General features: G+C 41.3%; 1 protein-coding gene across 1 annotated transcript in view; it reads right to left on the bottom strand.

Annotated features, from left to right (window-relative positions):
* GYPC (glycophorin C (Gerbich blood group)) overlaps positions 1–20,319 on the bottom strand; it is a 33,391-nt gene extending 13,072 nt beyond the window's left edge. Inside the window, exon 1 of the mRNA XM_059852776.1 lies at positions 20,085–20,319. Coding sequence (XP_059708759.1) covers positions 20,085–20,118 — 34 coding nt within the window. The 5' untranslated portion in view covers positions 20,119–20,319. The remainder of the gene's footprint in view (positions 1–20,084) is intronic.
* Positions 20,320–21,313: the final 994 nt, after the last annotated feature.

The raw sequence follows: 21,313 nt of genomic DNA, 5'->3' as shown, positions 1-21,313 counted from the left end.
AAAAACAGTTTACTTAGTAATATAGAGTCTTATAAATTTTTGTCCATTTTTTTGGCTTGTATCAATTGACTTAGTGCAACAGACCATAATAATATTGTCTTGTTTTTAAAAAGTTGTAACTTAAAAAGAAGACTGCCTTTTTATGTAAAGAATTTAGGTGAGGTTCTAATTGCCTCCTCTCAAGATGATACTAAGGTATTTGATTGGGTTCGATAAAACATTATAAACTTCTGAAAGCACTGAGGAGTATAGGGAGTCCACCAGGCAGCTTTTGTAGTTGTTAAAAACCTTTTCTACAACTACTGCAATTTAATTTTTTTAATATTCTTTATATAAAAATGTACTTATCATAACTGTTCCTTTCCAAGGGGCTCTTTCTGTTCTTTGTAGGCTCTTCTGCAGTCATGGTTCCTCTTGACTGGAAAAGCAGGTCCTAATGTGTCCCTGTTTTCTCCACTGACGCAGGACTTTTCTTATCACACACTTAGTATAGAAAAACTAATGAAGTCTTAACACCTCCATTGTTTATGCAACTGTGGTATGTTCTTCTTGCCCTTTGGTTTATATTTGTGTCTTGCCAACACACTGCATCCATGAGAAAATCATTAATCTATTAACCTCAGCACACCAATTTAATTTACAAGCTATAGTTAGAACTGGTTGACTGCAGCTGTGTCTGTAAAAATGAGCCGAACCAACTTCTGAAAACTTCATGTTAGAAATATGTTAATTGCTCAAGCTGCTCTCTGGCCCGTTACAATATCAGATGCATCACACTGAGGCCATTCTGAGTGAAAAAAAGTCATTACCTATTTTAATATTTGCCAGTAAGTGTGCAGTGCCCTGCCAGAGCTGGCATCTCTTGTCCCAAAGGGTCATTAGCCTGAACCCATCAATTTGACATATTCGGCTGAAAAAGTCATCACCATCTCCCATTAGACTGTGAAAAACATTAAGGCTGCTCTTTCAAAATTAAGGAACAGTTTCTCATCTGTCAATCTGGAAAAGAGACAGAATAATTTGGCTGCCACTTGTATACTAAATTATTATAAGGAAAATAATGGTGTCATATAACAACAACAATCACATGATCTTTTGGACAAGTAAATGGATGGTTTTGAAAATGAAAGTTACATCATGCAGATTAAAAATACCTACGAAATTAAAATGCTCTGGGCCCAGTTCTCTTGTTATCCCAGCTAACAAGTACCTTGTCATTAATTCTAAACAGACTAAGTACAGTTTAATTCAAATAAAGGTCTGTTCAAGATTTTTGATGCTTTATAACACAGAAAGGATAAAAAGCAATTATCAAATTAGTTCAATTAGGTTAGGATTGTCACATTATTTTAATTTCATTTGATTCTAGTATACAGTGTTAGCAAAATAGTTTTTCACCATTCTAGAATGTTATAAAGTAAATAAGAGAAAATCTGTTTTACAATGTTTGTGGAAGTAATGGTTTCATTCACACAGTTTCTCCTTTTGTGAAGCTGAATTGCCATTGGGTCTTGGGGAAAAGCAGAGATGGAGAGATACACTAAAAGTCATCTTGTCAAAAATAATCGTATGATATCCCTTAATGATAAGAGGAAAAAGGAGAAAATAGTAATAAAATTTGGGAAACTATTTTAGGTTAAAAATAAAAAGGATATTTTAAAAGGAACAGATATTCTGTATTTTGAAATTAAAAAGACACATATCAAACTTTAAAAGAGAAAAAAATGTTTTAAAGGATTATATCAGCTAAAAAACATACAGATTTTTTTAAACTAACTTTTCCATTTATCCCCCAAAAGAACTGAAAAAGAACTGACAGTGCCCTCAAATTCCCCTTTTGAACAGTTTGAACCATGTACTGGTTTTTTGGTTTTTTTTCAGTTTGAAGTTACTGAAGACTTTAACTTCATTGCTCAGGGATGTTGAACCCTGAGAATTGCCACCAATTCTGATGGCAATTAAGTCCATCTGGCAAATGGTCAATGCCCCCTTAGAAGTACTATAAATGTTGCAGTGACCAGTGTTTGCTGTGCTCCTATGGGAAAGTTGCTCAATGTCTGAAGACCAAATGTTGCCTTCTTATCATACAAAGGTGCATGAAGTGTGAGAACCTGGAGGAAGGTCCAATCTATTGAAAAAATGCTGCACGTGGCAATTTGGAACTTGTGTCCTGTTTTGTCTCTTTCATATGTATAGTTACATCCCTGCCAAATTTCCTTACTTTTCCATGGAAATAAGTTGATGTAACCAGGCCATCATTTACATTTTTCCTCTATAGCAGTCACAGCCAACTCATGTCTAACATCTTCCTGGGGAAGATAAATTGACCTGGAATTGTTTCATTGAGGAAGGAGTGACAAATGGAGTATGAATCAATCTCTCATATACAGTCCATGATCAGGACATTTTCCGGCCTTTGCCTCTCCTCCCACCTTTTCCCTCTTCATCAGATCAGAGTACTCCTTTTGAAGGCTTTATAATTGAGAGGGTTTTGAAAGAAACACTAAATATGCAGTGGATCTGATGATTCTTCCTAATTTCTGCCTGACTTTCCTCCAAAGCCAACAATTTTAAGTTCTATTAATTTTTTGTTGAACCAAAATGGGAACAAGCCAGCCACTTGCTCCTTCACTGAGGTCAAAGCTGAATAGACAGGAGTTGCTGGCTTAACTGATTAATCATTGCAAATGCTGCAGATGACCATAGGTAATCCAAGCAGTTGACCACAGACACAGTGAAAGCCCATCTCACCACCTGTAGCTGATATTTATCTTATACTTCTCAAGAAACAGTTCATGAAAACAGCATACCCCACTGATCTAAACTTTTAATGTTAAAAACATAAGCATAAAAATTCGAGTCAGAACCTTTTAGTGAACAGTCAGAGGCCAAGAGATCTGTGAGTAGGCGATTATTCCTTCCCAGTCCCTTGTGTAAGTGGTTAATTAAGCAGTAAGACAACTTAACTGCTAAACTGCTTGTAATTATTTACCAAGGCAAGCTTTTAATTTGTACCTAACAGGTCTAGCAGCCTCAGGAAAGACTCTTAAGCCTTTTGGTTGTTTCTTAAGAGGATAAGGTGACCTCTGTTTCTGAATGTTGTTGTGCTTGATTTAATGACTGAAATAACTTCTAAAGATTAGGTTTTGGTTTACATTTGAAACATACCCTCTTTGATGGACATGGCACTAAGCATTTATGGATTTGGCATGAAGACAAACATTAGTTAAAATTAGTCCCCTTAACTAAGACAGTCAGAACTACTTGCTAGAATTTGAATCATTTTCATCAAATACATTCAACAGCATTTTTGCACTGATTTTCTCTGTTCCTGCTATCTGCCTGACTGTCCTTTTATCCTTCACAAATTTTGACTCCATTATTCAACTTCAACTGTTTTTAAAGGAAAAGCAGGCATAGATAAGGAGTGCTTCAATTTTCATGAACTCTGTGGACTGGAGAGAAAAGGAAGACCAGAGCAGCCCAGCACTAAAGGAAAGGCAGTGAGGACTCAGCATTTTCAAGCTCTGTTTAGCAGCAGTCAGTAGTGCAGTAACCATGAGCTTTCCAGCCATCAGGCACAGAGATCCAGAAGCTCTGCAGCTCCCCCTCCCCATGGGGACCTGCTGAGGGAGGGAGCCTCTGTATACTGGGGGTGGGATTTAGGGGGCATAGATCCAAAAGCAAGAGTGCTCCACTGACTCTGTTGCTGGCAGAAAACTGATTTTAATAAACACAGACATGCTGAGATAGAAACATGGCCATTATTCTATTGAGGCTGATAAATGCCTATTTCTCATTGAGATGAAAAAGCTTGACCTTGTGCTTAAACTAGAGTTGATATGATCAAACTACACATAATGTCACCTAGAAACCACCTGGAAACTGGTGAAAGCCTGATAATATTGTAAGAGTTCAAAGAATGAAGTACCAGGCTCCTATCCTCAAAAAAGTATAATAATTTTCCCAACATGGGCAGGTTTCTTCATTTATGCTCATTCCCACTGTCAATATTTTGTAGCAAAGCAGCCCAACAGGTGATAATTCTTGGAAATGGGAGTTCTTGTGCTCTGTCCCCTGGCTTATTTGATATGAATTGTATTCAGCTCCATCCAGCTCATACACCAGTGCTTGCCTAAGGCTGTCTACTGTGCGTTGCATGTGGAAATGTCAGGTTGTTTAGCATATGTTCTTCAGGGACATGGAGATCATTCCTGGAGAACAGATGGGATTAATATTATTAATGGAGATATCTGTAGTGGAAACAATCTTCCAAATGCTTTGAATAGTGAGCATATTAAACAAAGAAAATAAAACATATTAAAACACCTTAGAAACTTGCAAGGCAATTAGTAGCTCAGGGCAACAATATTTCTTATTTCCCAAGGTCTCTTCAATGAATATGGAGATTCCTTCTGCGTATTTGCTCTAAAGACAAAGGCCACATTATTATCTGAAAAGCATTTCTGTATCAGTTAAAGCTGTCTGAACAGAGTTGAGGAATTTTAGCAAAACTTCTTTACCATCTACCATTCATCTGAGCTATTCTAGACAAATTGTGCAATAATTGTTGGGGGAAAAAGGAAAAAGGATCACTTGTGTATTATTTTTGGACAACTGTCTGGCATTATTTAGAAACGAGCATATTGAACACATTAACAGAGCAAAGCATGAAAAGACCTGCACTGAAGCCATCTAGTGAATGTTTTTCAGCACAGAATTATATTGTTGTGAAATTCATTAACAGTTCATTGCTAATGTCAAGGACCATGTAGGTGGGAGGCTAATAACCAGCCTTGACTGCTGGAAAGGAGTCTGTGTGATCTCAGCTGTCTCTACAGGTGCTACAGAAGGAGACTAATAGGCAGTTGGTCGAGATGATAGCTGTGTGCCTCTTCCAGCTGGAGCTATTCTGTCCTGTCCTGTTGTGACATGCCTCCTTGCAAGAAGAGCTATTCAGCCTCCACAAGGTGTGGTGAATCCTGGAGTATGGTGTGGGAATTTCCTTCCCATCAACCAATAAGTAAACTTAGAATAGCTTAAAGAAGCCTAGATTTCTAGAGTCTATAATTAGGGAAAATAAATCCCAAACATTTTTAGCACTGCTTAACTATCCCTTTGCAAAGCTTGTGCTGAGGGCCTAACCTTGCTATGAGATAGTGAGACCCATTTTTTTGCAGAGCTTTCAACATGCCCTGGTCAGAAGGGCCTGATATCTCCTGTAGGTGCTTAAATGGGGTCTTACCCTCTGTATTTTGCCTGTTAAGTTAGAGTCATGTTTATGGAAGGAAACAAATCGTGCCAAAACTTGATGCTGCTACACTCTTAAGTAGAAAAGAACTTCATTTAGTTTAATCTCCTGATAAGGAGTCCTTTTTACTGTTTAGTTGAAAGGCTCCCTGTAGACAGTGTTGACTTTCATACAACATGGAAAATTAAATTAATTTCCAAGACTCTTGTTTCTCTTTCAAATCTGGTTGAGACTGGTCAGTGGACCCAAAAGTTCCTGATGAGAACTGGCAGATGGATGAGCAGATGATCAGGCAGACAGATAGACAGCAGGAGCACATAAGACTCATTTCATTAGAAACCTGGACTGAAAACAGAAGTAGCAGTGGGTACTTGGATAATATTCATATTGTAATCACCAATTTTAAAAATGCCATGTTTTTGAAACCATTTCAAAGCTTGTAGATGACATCCTCAGTAAAACAGCAAAGGAAAAAACAAAGGAACATTGCTGAGACTTTTTTCCAGCTCCTTTTTTTGGTCAGAATGCTACGTTTTTATAGTCTGGACTGTATTTTGAACCTTTAAAGCCAGATTCAGTTTGGAGAGCCATGGAAATTTCAATGGAGGATTAATGTGTGTCATTAAGCAAAGAAATATGGTCTAGTAGTTTTCAATAGCAACAAATGCTTGCTATGCTACTTCTCTGATCAACATATTTTTCACTTACTGTAAAGCCTTTGGGCTGCTCCAAGTGTATCAAACATCCCTGGAGGAAAGCTGACAGCGAACAGTGATTTGAGCTGGCCACTACATTCCTGCAGCAAAGGGCATTCTTGCTCCTAAACATTTTCCTTCCAAGCAGGAAACCAGCTCACCAAAAGGAAAGCCCCTTCCCACATTTAATATTTTTTTATTTATCCATATTTACTGTTTACTTAGAAGGCTATTTACTTATTGGCAAATTGATCCAAGCCAATCTGTAGTCTGACTGCCATTAACAGGGAGAGGTTTGCTAGGTGCAGACAGAGAGGGCAAAAAGCAGGAATGCTCTTTTGAGTGGTTGTAGGACATCAAAAGTCTATATGCAGGAAAAACAAGTTCCCCAGAAGAAAAGCATAAAGAGAAAATCAGCTGGTTAAAGCTGGAGACTTCTAGAGTGCTCTGAGCAGAGCAGAGAACTCCAGACATTCAGAGTCCAGTGACTCCTTTGAACTACAGCAGCTCTAGAAGGCCATGGAAAGAGTTGGGCTTGGTATTTCCGATGTAAGATTATATTGGAATGCACGAAGCAGTCGGGCCCCTCTCTCAGCTGTCAGATGGGGACCCAAGGGCAGAGCTGTTACCCCGTGCCATCCTTCCTTCAGAGGTGATCTCCTCCACAGCTGCATCAGCAGCCGCGGGGCTCTGCGGCCAAGCAGCAGCAGCAGCCACTGCTGGCCCTGCTGGCTCAAAGCAGGGCCCTTTCCCAACACACCAAGTGAAACACAAGTGCTTCACACCCAAGCTGGGATTAGCAAGAGCTCTCACTGCTTCTGCTTCCTTTGAAATCCATTCTCTCACACATTCCACCTGCTCAGTTGGGCCGATGGTGAAGGTTTTGAAAACTCCATTTTATGAGTATGAGAAACACGACAGAATCAAGCCAGGAACATAACATATAGCCTCTGTACACCTTCTCTGCTTTCCAGCTTCCTAGTTTAATTCACCACTTGATGTTGCCTAACAGGATGCAGATGTCTGCCTTCTCAAGCAGTCATGAGACAGCCTGCAAATTTCTCAAAGCACTTTCATAATACATCAAAACTATTTACCACTGCCTCCAGAGAAGTATGCTTTGGAACAATCTCATAAGGTCAAGTTATCCCACTGAAACACCTATTACTATACAGAGAATGAAAAGAAAAAAATAAAGAAAAATGAACAAGCCAACATCAGCAGCAAAGGCCTGGAAAATATGAAGTCATAAGTAGAGTTCAGCCAGAGCAGACTCCCATTAAATTTTGTTTAAGAGCCAAGTTCCACCCTGAGATATGTGTGAGCTGCAGTTTATTTCAGGGGGAGCTGTGCTGTACTTCATGCCATGGCAGGTCTTGGACACAAGTATGTATCTGTTACAAGAGAGGAGTAAAGCCCACTTCCTTTTTGCATTTTTTTGGTTCTGCCTGTATAGATCAAATAGAAAACTTAAAGGAGTGGACAAAACAGGCCTCAGGCCCTAGATTTACAGGGCCTCTCTGTTAATTCCTTCTTCCACAAGACCTGAATATCTGCCTTTCTAAATCCACCTGGCTCTTTTCACAGGATGTAGTAGTCTTTCCCTCTTCCCCTGCTACACCCACAGTGTTAAACACACAAGCAGGAGCTCTAAGGATTGTCCTTCTAGCTTGTTTGCTCTTGAGAGTCCCTTTAGGAGACAGGCAGCAAGAAGTGCTCCCTAGGAGATGCACATGCTCTATTAAGAAGGGTCATACAGAGCAGTCTGGCTTTAACTCTTTAAGACCTTACATGGGATATTTTTGCCTGAGAAGTAGGAGGCCTGCTTAATGAGGAGGGAAGAAGGGGTGACAGAGATGCTCCCTGCCCCAGCTGCATTCCAAGACAGGGGCTAGGCTTACCAGCACCTCTGTGCTGTGCTGGGTTGCACAGCTGGCTTCAGACAAAAGCCTTTATCACTGCTGGGGTGGGCAGCTGCTGCACAGATGGAGGGGACAAAATGATAAAGTCATGGTCACACAGCCCTGCAGGCACTGGAGTTGCCTGGGAGAACTGGACAGAGGAGTTCCCTGCTCCCTGCCACCAGCTGTGCATTCAGTAATGCTGAGCTTCAAAGGTTGAATTCTTTCATCTCCAAGTTAAAAGATTTCGTTCAAGAAGAGCGGCAGACAAGGCTTAGTCCTGCCAAGCGCCAAGTCTGGATGTGAGCAGGAGGTTAAAGTACTTCATATGAGAAACTCTGGTAAATGCAAAAGCTTTTATACCCCAAGGCACCCATTTAAACTCTGAATTACTAATTCTGGCTCAAAACTTTCCCATTCCTCAGATCCCTTGATGGTCGGCCTGTGCTTTAACTCTCCATTAAGCATCTGCTACTGGCTCTAGTGGGTAAGACAGCCCATCAGCACCATCCAGTACTTCCATGGGCAGAGATTAAAAAGGTTTTGAGTTCTGGTTAGTCAAGAAAACCCAGAACCATCAGGACCAAACCCACACTGGTCACCACTTGTCATGGATTCTGTAGCAGATGGGCAGAGGTGGCATTGTCCCTGGGAAAGAAGTCTCTTTTCCTTAATGCTGGTGTAGCCCAACAGCTGGAGAGGGCTAAGGGAGACACAGCTCTGGTAATGCTACAGCATCACTTCATTGTGCAATGGCAGTGAAACAAAGGACAGGGAAAATTGGTACCAAATCCCATTAGCCAGAAGATGGATTGGAAATATCCCAGCAAGGATGGGGAATGGAAAAGACAGATGTGTGGGGCCCTGGGAGTCTGGGGAGACACATAACCCTCGGCCACAGCTGACATGCCATGGCTTTGTGCCTGTTAAGGGAGAGAGTTTGCATTTCTTGCTACATCTCCTCTCACCAAGGATATTTTCAGTGGAGGGGGGAGTGGGAGGAAATTATCCTCTAAGGGATATGGATGTTCATGTCCACAGACAGCAAGCTGGTGCCCTGAAGTGCCAAGTAGTGGAAAACAAAATCAATTGCAAAGCTGAGCACCCACATTTATCCGCATTTCCCTGGTGAACGTCCCTCGGCCACCCACAAGTCCTGGACCTTGCTCTTTGCTGCAGGCAGCAGGGCATGACTAGGGAGGGTTGGTTCCCAGCTCCTTCTCACGTGTGACCTGTGAAGGAGATCACTTGGGTGGAAAAGGGCATGTGCTACCTGTTACTGTTTCCAAGTCTCTTTTTCTCGTTCAATGAGGAAAATCTACCCTTCTCTGCGGGAATAAATCACAGAGACAATCTTCAATTACAGAACATGTGCTTTTCCCCCTCCCACATCTCCCCCCAGTGACTGCTGCAGTTTCATATCAGACAAAAATAGCCATCCAGACTTCCAAAGGGAGGGGCCTGTATTTCTCCCTCTGGGCATCTTCAGCAGCTGCCAGCTCTGCCAAGCCCTGGGGCTGCACCACAATTGAGGTGGGGGGAAGATTCAGCCAGAGATTTGGTACTCAGATCACTTAAAAACAGCACAGTGGGAGCAGCAGCATGGAAGTTACACTGCTGTCTGTTCTGCTGCTGGACTCTGGAGAAAACAGGACACAGGATACGCTTCCTGTCTGGGGAAGGCTTCCAGCCTGGGAAAGAAGGCATGACCTTTTCCTTAAAGGAAATGCAATTTGTGGAGAGGACTAGGGAGGAAAAGTCCAGGCTGCAATTTTTCTTAAAAACAGTGTCATGGAGCTGTACCTCATCCCAGTTTCTCCCCTGTGTTTAAAGCTGATCTTTATTTATTAATCAATGCCACATTTTAAAGAGTTTCATACCTCTCTGCCAACCCATTGTTGCTCCAGTCAGTCCTGAACCTTCTGGCACAAGTCAGAGGCTGTTGCAATGAAAGGTTTCATTCACTGCAAGCAAAGGAAGCCAGAGGAGGTACCTCAAGAGCAGAAGGGCTCAGCTCATGCTCTGTTTCCAGCTCACAAATGGTTACGTCCCTGGGATGCTGAGATTAAGCATCTCACACAGATCGTGGGAGGAGGAAGAAGAGTCTTTGTCTGAGAGTGACAGATTTTAATGGATTCCAGAAGGGAAATCCTTTACCCAGGAGCAACAGCAAAGTTCAGAGAAATTTAAAAGCATTTATCTCCCCAGTTATGTTCCTGCCTGCCAAAAGCAGGAGGGGGTTTTACTCCTCCTTGGTACGAAGAATCCCTTATGGATCATTAATCCACAGGGGAAATGAGCTCAGGAGCCACAGACATCTTTTCTTAATGTGCAAGAACCTTGAATCTGCGGGAAGTTTTCTTTGGGAGCATACAGGATCAGTTTATCTTTATTTGCTCCCCACTATCCCCAGTCTTCAATAGTGTTTCCTACAAGAGCTCTAGTTACCATTCATAAATCACTTTGCCTTCAATAAAATCTGTGGTGATAGTAGACGAGGCTGCTGTGAGCTAAACCAAGACATTTGAAGCAGAGTAGTATTAAAAAATTAGGATCTGAAATCAGCAAATCCGGATACAAAGTCCAATAAAATCAATATGAGCAATCTCAGGTTCCGGGATACAAGTGTCTCAACAACAGATTTCAGCACTACAATGGCAGCTTGCAGTAAGTAAGGCATTTCCTCAGAAACTCTGCAGAAATGGGAAGGACACAGAAATAGTTATTTGTTTACAGGCCAGGATCTCAGGTGATCTTAAGTGATGAAGTTTTCAACTTACAGCTAGAGCCGAACAGAAAACATGCACAAAAACTTACGGTAGGAAAGGGGTTAGATCTTGTGGACACCACTTGTTAATATTTTCTCATTTCTTTAGGAGTAATAAAAACAGTCTCATTTTGTTTCACTTTGATTCTGTGAATGCACCTGAAAATATTTATATAATGTATAAGATGCTAAGTGAGGAACATTATAGACTGTGTCTCTCTATATATATTCACAATATGCAGACATTTACAATATGCTACTATTCTATGGTGGATGGCGTTTTATATTTTTTACCTCAGCAAAAAAGAAGTGCAGCAGGGAATTACATTTCTGAATTCAAATCTCTCAAGAAGCACTCCATACTTAGAATTGCCAGGTTCCACATAAGCCTGGTAAATACACATTCTTGTTACTGTAAATGACTTACAAGATCAGAAAGGTGGCTGAAAGGGAAAACCCAAAGCTGGCTGGTGTCCTTGGGTTTTATGCTCTCGTGTGTGTCTGCATGTGCACACAGCATTCTTTATTTTGGCTCTTTGTCACACAGTTAGGCTTTGACAAATTGAAAAGTACTAAGATTAGAACAATCATGTTTACAGGTATTACCACCTGCTACTTCATTTCTTCCATGGTGCTTAAATGTTCAGCCATGTGGCTTTGAAACACAGTACCTTTAATACACTTTAAAACCCTGCTGGATTTCCAGCTCTCTTTGATCTCCACAGTCTAGAGACTATCTCAGAGAATACAAATAAATGTGTTTAGGGGAAAAATATTTTCAAGGAGAAACCCCTAAAGTCCTTCCAGCTTGATATGCATTACCAGTTGATGTCATACCTAAGGTTGTATTTTGCATTTTATCTTCATGCTTCAGGAGGCTGAAATCTCTATCCAGAATCAGCAGCTTGATGAGGTAACTTGGGAAGACAGCTGTGGTCAGCGCCACATGAGCACCAAAGTGTCAAATAATTATTTGGTGATTCTTGTTTAGAAAGGAGATGGAGGGAGAGATCATTCTGCCCTGAGAAATTTGCATACTAAACAAAGAAAAAAGAATACGCTGTTGCAATGAAGAAGACTATTTTGTCAGGAGGAAATGGAAAGGATGTGAGTGGAAAGCTTGCTATTAATCATGAGTAGGAAGAAGTCATTAATGGGAGAGCTGGAGACAGAGGAAAGAGAGATAACCAATGGTAAGAAAAAAACCAGCTTCTTTTGGAGGCTGTACAACACCAGCTTTTCCATCTCTCACCATGCCAAGCCACCATGTGGTAATGGCTTGGATTTGTAGTAATTTCAAATTGTCCCCTGCACAGCAAGTACAAATCAGATCTGGGTGCTTGGGTCAGGGTGTGGGATGAGGTGTTGTGAAGAACCAGATCCATCCAGTTATGGTAAGATAGAAGGGTATTTTCACTTTTTAAAGGATGTTTGTGGGTCCACTCACTGCCTATTGCTTGAGCTGTAAGTATGATGAGTAGACAGCTCTTAGCAGGAGATGGTAAAGTGCCAAAGACAATCAGCAAGGTTTCAAAAAAATTAATTTCTTCACACTAGGTGGACACAGTCTTCATGAGAAGGACCTAGCAAGCAGCCTTTGAATCATAATATCATGGAATGGGTTGAATTGGAAGGGGCTTTAAAGAGCATCTGTTTCTAACCACACCCCCATGGTCAGCTTCATCTTCCACTAGACCATGTTGCTCAAAGTCCCAGCCAGCCTGGCCCTCTTCTCCCTGACCTGGTGGTGTTCTTCCTGGCTTTGGTGATGTTTGCAGTAGTTGTTCTCTCCACTCTTCTTAACATAACTGGAGCAGGGATAGGTTGAGTAACAGGAAAAGTGACAGTGTTCAGAGCACACTGTTTTTGCAAAAGAGTGAAAACCCCTTTTTCCCAAAGCAAAGGGGAAGCTGGAACTTGGTTCCCAACTGCAGATTTGTTTCCTGGGGTACTCAACACATTATGCAGGGTTTTCTGTAGAGAGAGATACAGCCTAATTTTGTGTAGAGCCCCTCTTTCCACTGAGGGCTTAATTGCCATCAGTAACTGGAAGCACAGCTTCTTTAAACCAAAAAAGGTCCCTATGAGTTCAGTGTGGAGAAAACTGGATTTTTATGTAATAGAGTCCAAAAATCAAAGGCCTTTGATGTAATTATGGAAATTCAGGAGAAACAGACAATAATAATCTCTCCCAATCATGCGGTTCAGAATGTAAAAAGCGCGTCCCAGTTGTAAATAAAAAATTGCTATGTGATGACAGGAAAGATCTGGAGAGGGGAGGTGTTGTTTCATAGCAAGCTGTGAAGATGGGAGAGAAAAGAGAAATCAATAGAGAAGAGGGAGAGTGGAAGAGAGGGCAACTCCCAAAGGAAACAAAGCCTCAGCCCAGATGGTGACAGGGAAAGACCTATGTTTTCCTGATCTATGCTTTCTTCCTTTTCACTGGCAGGACTGTGGAAGGTCCTTGAGAGAAGGGAGGAAATGGCATTTAACAGCTGGGACCTCTGTGTCTCTCCTATGTTCAGAGATGACCATTTACTTGTGGGCTAAGAAAGGGACAGACAGGTAGGATTAGGAGGTGCAGAGGATATCTGAACTAGACAACATGAGAGAGCAGGTGTGAGAGAGGCCACAGGTACATCAAGGATTTAATTTCCTGTTTGCTTTGTTGGATGGGACTGGGAGTGTGCTCATTACACTTGCACAAACCATTGACAGCTAGAAAAGCAACCTCAGCTAGCTCATGGGTGCTGGTTTTAGTTCAGGAAATAAAAGACTAGACTGTTTCATAATAAATTGGTAAACTTCTTGCCCTAATACATGCTATTAAAATCTTGAAAGCAGAATTCAACAATATACTCTAGAAGACAGAAATAAAATATAAAAATCCAGCATGTCATTTTAAACATCAGAATTTTTGAAAATATACACAAGCTTCCTGAACTCTTGGATGACTACATTTTATGGTAACTCTTCACCATCCACTAGAAATATTTTTTCCCTCTACTCATTCAGACAGGTAACTCTTTAATCACTTGTGGTTAAGTGATTTGTGGTCTATTTGTCTCACCTAAGGATGATTTGGTTTATCTAAAGTCAGCCATGAAGACCTGCTTTTTCATCCCTTAAGTGACTGAAATTTTTGAAACATCCAATTAGCAGACAAGAAGCCTCTTACTTTTGTTTTAGTAAGAACACTTTTCAAAGAAAATGAGATGAACCACAGAGAAGTTTGCCTACAAAAAAAGAGTTATCTGGAATAACAATTCTGTAAAATCTCTTCCAGGATAAATTAAACTCTTCTCAACCATTTGAGGTGGGGGGTGTCACAGAATTATGTAATACGATTGAATTGATTCTTGAAAAAGTATTTTGTTTCCGAAGGAGGGTAAGTTTTTTAAAAAATAACTTTAATTTTGGTATGAATATACTAATATGATCAGCATTTCTAGAAAACTGTCCTTAAGATGCAACTACCAAATTCTCTCAGCACAGATGAGCTAGAAGAGGAATATAAACCTGAACAAATAGAGCCATATAAGTAGTGGAAAGGATGGTGGGTATATATACATTCTTTGTATATGGATGCATACAGATACAAGGTCTATTGTATAAACACACTCTCTGGGTGTGTATATATGTGTGAACAGACAGAATTCAAACTCATTTTCTAGGTTTGGTGTTACTGAAAGAGTCTCCGCTCAAAAGTGTAAACACCTACACATATGTAATGATTTGATGTCTGATTCTGTATGGCTGTGAACTAGTCACACATGTCCTGTATGATGTGGATTGGCTCATAAAACTAGGTATTTTAAACATGTAGTCCCCAGTAAAATAGTAATATTTATCACTCACAGTAACAAAGAACTGTCTCAGGGTGTGTTCAAACGCCCCCCTGCAACTTACTGATAAAAAGCTTAACTCAGTTTCAGGGCTTATCTGGAGAAAAAAGAGGTAGAGACCCTCATGAAATAACTGAATTCTTTTTTCCCTCTTAAGATGAAAAAGAGAGGCAGAGGAAAGGAAAGAAAAATCACTTTAAAACTCTAATGCAGCAGAACAAGTTTAACCCATTGAGATTTTTAGTGGAGTTTTCTGCTTCATCAAGAAGAACCCTGTGGTGAAACATATGTCAGAAGAGAAGAAGATATGAGAAACTGGTGTCCTTTGCATATGAGATGATTAATTAAGAGGAAAATCACTTAGCCAGCTGTCTCATTGGTGAAACTACACGTGCAAGGTACATCTGCAGTAAGGGATCAGTTCAGCACAGGCAGTGCATTTGATTTCCATGCTAACATAGCAGAGATAGGAATCTGGTGTGAATTAGATTGTGCTGACTCTTCAAGAAACAGAGGAGTCCAGATCTTATTTCAGCATGAAATTATGAGCTGCATGTCTGTTGTTATAGCATTGCAGTGTTGGTACTAGATGCAGTTATCAGTTACAAGCAAATTATCCAGAGAAGAGAGGCCTTTCCTCCGTTTGTGTTCATAAATTGTTGGCAAACAAAGCCTGATTTCTCCAAGTGACACTTTTCTCCATTCTCCAAGTAGTTTTTCAGAATGCTTAGCAGCTGGTGAATTTTTCATCTACTCATTACTGGGGTAATGGTGTCAAATTCATCTGAGTTAGAAAATTAAGGAAGTAAAACACAATTGTCTGTGTCCCGAGTACTTGCCCTCCTAAGGTGTTTCCATATTCTTGTCACTGTGGCATCTGGGTTTTTCATGCATTTTCTATCACAACTTGTATGTGAAACAAAAAATTGTAAACAAACTTCCTACTCATGTCAAATGCTGTTTTCAAAAGTTTTCTGATCTTCTGTGGGAAACAAGGAGGCCAGTTGCTAAATAACTTCTGAGCTAAATTTTTTTTTCCTGAGCATGCATTACCGAATTAGTGGGAAGCAAAGAGCTGTTGCACCAGTGATTCTGCTGGAATCAAACCAACTCCTACCTCCCCAGCTTTTCCCAGCTAAAAGCTGCCTCACCAGCAGTGTCCATGGAGAGCAGTCATTTCTCTCCCACCTGTAATCTCTCCTCTTTACCAACCTTTTGAAGGAGAGGTGACTGTACAGCACCTAGCACAATCAGATCCCTCTGTTGGCTTGAATTTCTCTGCGCTATAGGAATACTGATCCCTCCCCAACAATAGAGGCAGGCACTGCACAGAGCACTCACACAAACAGACTTTCATTAGACAATGCAGTTCTGAAAGCCTGTTTTACAAAAGACTTTGCTGATTGCACTCAGTCATTTGAACAGCTATGCATACAGGGTATATTACACAAGAGCCTAGAAAGAAAGGTGCAGCAGTATCAGCAATGAGATGCAGACACTGCATAATTCTATAATATTAACAGGCTTAAGCACACCACTAGCCACAACCTGAATCTTTAACATCTACTTTAACATCTACTGTGTATTTTTTTTTTTAATGATGCCCAGCAATGATGACATTTTGTATTTTAAACCAGCAGACTCCTATTTGGGTCGACATCCTCCCTATTCTCTCCAGCTCAGTGGTTTGCCAACATTTCTGCTGTTAATTACTGAAATTTTAGGTGCATTCTGAGCCTTTCAATTCCCAGACTTTCACATAAATATGTCAGACAATGAGGGTGTCAGGAGAGCCCTGGGGTATAAAGCCAAATTTTCCAATTCATATGCACAGTGGTGGGAAACAAACATACAAGCAGAGACATTCAATTTACATCAATGCTTGTAGGATATGTTTTGAGATTTCTGTGCTAAAAATGAGAGGTTATTATAATCTGTAGGTTTCCTTCTGTATAAATGCTCACAGGTTTACCAGTGAAGACCAGATTTTCATAATCAATAGCCCCTGTTTTTGTTTATCACTTACTGTCACAGGCAAGCACTTCTGTTGATTAAGGGCAATGAAATCACATATATTGCCAAGGTGTGAATAACACAATTAAAAACCTGAAGGGTTCATTCAAGGCTTTTCACAAACCCTGTGTGAAAGGCAATTGGTATTGCTCCAGGAACATACAAAATAATCAGTTTGCAGCACCAAAATATATCTCATTATGAGCTGAAGATGTGGCAAGGCTGTTCTCAGAACCACATTCCCCGTTCACAGCCAGGAGTCACTCTGCCTTTATCTGAAGCCACCTCTGCAAGGTCTCAGCCTCTCTGAGGGGACAGATACATACGTGACCCATTTTGCCAGAATCTCTGGTTGTCATTGGGGCAGGTGGAGAAGTTTGGGCTGATGGAGCCAAGACCTCCTGCTTGTAAAACAGAGGCAGCACCAGACTCTGCTCCCCTGAGCAGGGCAGTGCCTGGGTTACTGCTGGAGGACAGCTGGCAATGCAGAGGGAGTGCATACAGCTCAAGGAGGCTCTGCATCACCCTCTTCCTCAACCTGTTCCTCCCTCTGCAGGTGGAGCATGGCCTGAGGACCAGCCTTGGTCCTTGGTTCCAACCAGTTCTTGGTTTCCTTTCAGGCCAATTCTTCTATGTTGCACACAACACACTGCTTCCCTATCCCCCCTAGGAAGAGGACCTTATCTGTTGATGGTGATGAGGAAGAAAAGCCTCCACAAACTGTTCTCCTTAACCACTAACTCCTTTGACAGCTGGCATTTGGAGTATAAGAGAGCTGAGATAAATGTTCCCAGCCTGCTGGGGACAGATGAAACCCTGTAAATTGCAGAACACCTTCTCCAAAGGGGGGAACACCTCTGACCCATGAAGATGGCTTTGCACAGATCACTGCCTCCCCAGGCTGAACCTTTGACTTGGTGACGTTTATTGTCCTAATCCTTCACGTCATTTGAGCTGTCCCACTGCCTCAAAATAGGGTCACAGCAGTCTAACAGGAAGAGGGCAAAAGCTGCCAGCTGAATTGAGACGGCAAAACCTGTGGAGTTCCTCAGGTTTCATAGTTAAGTCAGGCAGCTACTGCTTGTACATGTGAGCAGGAAGCAAATGCATCACAGAGTTACTGACTCCCTCACCTCTGTTATGTGCACAGAGAGCCCACTCAGATATCTGGGGGATATCTGAGCAGGGCATGGGAAGTGCCCAAGGTGAGATGGTGGGGCACCCCCATTTAGGAGTAGAATACATTTACAGACTCCACAGAGCTGAATATTTAAAATCTGAAACAGTGCGTGCTCCCCCCTGGATTGACAGGGTCATACTGCATTTATAGAATGAATAAAATTCCTTATCAGCCATGGGTAAACACAAGGAGATAAGCAAAGAACATGAGCAATTAGGTAACTTAACACTGTTCAGTTTACATCAGTTGGCAGCTGCTCTGTGGTCTCACTTGCAGGTATTCAGCAAAGAATTCATATGTTCAGAATATATATCAAAAAGTTTTTGATGGTTGTTTTATGCATTTTCACACCCATCTCAAAGATTTTCACTGTGGCTATGAAGCAAATTTGTTTTCCCAATTATTCTGCTTCTCTGGCAAACATCTGCTGTCCATGCTGCGCAGTGCCTGTCAATACACTCAACTTTCAATTGTCTCTTGTCTTGTTTCTTGCAAAATTAGTAGAAATTTTACTAGGAAATTAGACCCTTTTCCCAAAGACCTTCCCTCAAAGCTTCAACCATTATCAATGCACCAAATGTGCATTATACAGAAATATGGTATTATCAGACTTCCCTTTAACTTTTGTTCCTAATCTATAAATTTTATTCATCTAATTAAAAAAACCAAACCAATACAACAAAACAAAACCAGAACACCCAACCAAAGACAATATATTATTACTATTTTCCAGCCAGAATACTCCTAGTTGGGTTGTAAGCAATTTATTTTCATGGAGAGAATCATATGATCTTAAAATAGTTCAAGCTCAGAATTCCTGTCCACATTTTGGAAGAAAACCCAGGAGAACCTGATGCATCTGTCTATTTCCATTATGAGCAGACAAAAGGCCCCATGGGGCACTAACTCTTCATCCAGTTTCCCCCTAGGGCTTTCTGTGGGGTCTGACAACCTGGGTCTGCCAGAGAGGCTGTTTGTATTGTACTCAGAACCATAGAGCTCATCCTGGATGTGTCACTTGGCCAAGCCTGTCACTAAACATACAAGATTGAGTCTGGACCCTTGTTGATATTTCACAATACACAAGAAGAACCTCAGTGAGTCATGACCACCCTCCTGGACATGCTTGGAGAGCACCAATAGCAGTAATTTTCACAAGCTGTGCCAAACCCAAGCTCTCAGGATGTTGAATTAGCCTGCCTGTATCTTTCCTGGCTATAACAGAAAACAAGCTGCAATAGAAAACAAGCTGTAATGTTCTAAACTGCAGAATGATGTAAAAAAAAATATGAAGGTAACATCTAATCTTTCTTGTTGGGTAGAATCTGCAAAAAGGACTAAAGGGTAACTAGAAATTGCTGGTTTGGATTCCGGAGATTCCGCTTGCTGTGTCTTTTCTGCTGGATCAGCCTGCCTCATTCAAAGCTTGGGAAACATTGTCAGTATCTACAGCCATACAGAACAAATATCCTTAAAGCAGTATCTGGATCAAACCCTGAATTGCAGGCTGCTCCCAGCAGTGCTGTCTGTACTTTCTGCCTTCATTATTGATGCCATGGTATGATAAACAATACTGCTACAGGCAGTTTATTTATTAAAAATAAAACAAACGTACTTTCTTGAATTAAAACAAGAAAGATCATACTAAAGCCATAAGAAAAAAAAATATATATTGCAGCACCAAAAACTCAAGAGTTTTTCACAGCTTATGAAATCATAATCCACCCCTTCCTTCACCTTTCTTTTTCAGACTGTCCCAGAGTGAACACTACCATAGTGCAGCTGAGCCTCTGCGCTCACTTGACTGCTCGGGCCAAACTCTCTCTTTTAAAATTTACTGAAACATGCAGAGTTACGCAAACAGAAGACTTGCCCTCCTGTACCTTCTCTCGCTGAAAAACCAATTTGCTCGTCCTTAAGCCTGTGTTTCTAAATTTCCAGGACCAGAAACACACTGTGGCTTTAAATATAGACTGTCAGTTTGTGGCTGGAGTCTCATGTTACACACGGACAGCTCGAGTCTCTAAACGCAGGCTGGGCAGCACTATTACTGTCTTAGAAAAGCGTCAGCACGCTTTCAAAATGCTCTATAGCTTCACTCCTGATGGCGGGGGGACGGAAAAACGTTCAAATGAAACTTTTCTAAGCTGGGGTTTAGGCGGAAACGTTGCTAACTTTGCTTGGTCCTATCCTGGAGCCAGAGTTTGCAGAGCCTCTTTCAGTTCTTCCCTCACACACGCGCACACACGAACACAAAGAATTAAGAAAGAAAACAGCTTCTTCACAACTTTTTTCCTTCAGGATTAGTCTCAGGCACTCCTTATTTTTCTTTCCCCCCATACGAAATGCATTAGACAATCTGTTCCTTAAGCGAGGAGCTGATAAATCCACTCTTATTGTAAGGGGGGGGGGGGGGGGGTAAGGGTACTCACGTGGTTGAGATGTCGCATTGTTTGGGGAACTCATAATTTACGCCTCTGAAAAATGCCTTATTTGTGTTGACAGTCTCTCTTCCCTGCTCAGAACTGACGGCGGGATTGAACAGAACAGCTGGAAGAACCCAGGAAAATGCTCCTCTTGTTCGGGCTCTCCTTGCCTGGCTCCTGACCCCTCTACAACTGGAAAAGGAAACAGCACATGTGTCATTCTCTTTTGCCTGTGTAGCTCACATGAGCGGGGAGGGGCACCCATTTGCAGATAGCAGTAACTGTATTCAAGTTTTGCAAGTTGGATGCATTCCACCCCTCTGCTTTTATTAGCCAGCAACCAGTGGAAAGAAAACGCTCTTTTCATTCTTAGCCAAATCTAGACACACCTATTAAATCCACTTCCCAAACCCCTATCCACTGCTGTCGATGTTATTTCTTTTAAGTGCAAAACTTGCTGCTGACTCCTTTTCCTAAAATGTCTACTATTAGTTGGTAAGATTGAAAGTAGGGCTTTCAAATTTTGTTGCTCATCGTCCCCCTTCACCCTGACAGTCTGACTGATTCTGTCCTTTTAACAGGTGAAAATTGAGGATGGCATTTACTGGGTCAAAGTAGTTATGTCAGCATGTACCATGAATCTATACTGTGCTCAAAACAAGGAGGAGCCTGTGGCTGCAGCACAGGCTGAAGCACAAGTAACTCCAGTCATGGCTCTGACACAGGCTTCCTATGGCACCTTTGGCAAAATACTTAATCTCTGCTCCAGTTTGCCATTGGGAGAATAAAGATGAGATGCCTGCTTTCTCCCTAGTCTTGGTATTTTAATTTTAATGTACAGGCAGGTGTTATTTGTAAATAAGATGTATTTATTGGGCTGCAGAGGGTAATTTGCATACTCCACTGTGAGTTTTTCAGCCTGGACTAGGGTGCCAGCTGCCTTGTTTATATAGCTGCCATTTAAAGCTATCTGTTTGGCTGTCTTCGTGCTGTGCTGCAGTCAGTGGCATGTAGTCACTGTATGTATGCACACACAGCCTGTCTGAAGCTGACATGGACTAGGACTTCTAGGTTATACCAGAATACAAGCAAATTTTTAATGCATATGCCTTAAACACTAAGGAGAGTGGACAAATTTTCCACTTTCCTGGTGTCTGTTATGGAGTCAGGATGAATTAACAGCCTGCCTGTGACAGCAGAAACACAGTCACCATTGGGATGGTAGTGGAAAAAAA

This window comes from Haemorhous mexicanus, chromosome 8 (genome assembly GCF_027477595.1).
Source record: "Haemorhous mexicanus isolate bHaeMex1 chromosome 8, bHaeMex1.pri, whole genome shotgun sequence".
Taxonomy (NCBI): domain Eukaryota; kingdom Metazoa; phylum Chordata; class Aves; order Passeriformes; family Fringillidae; genus Haemorhous; species Haemorhous mexicanus.
The sequence above is the reverse complement of the archived record's forward strand: the minus strand, read 5'-3'. Positions and strand labels throughout refer to the sequence as shown.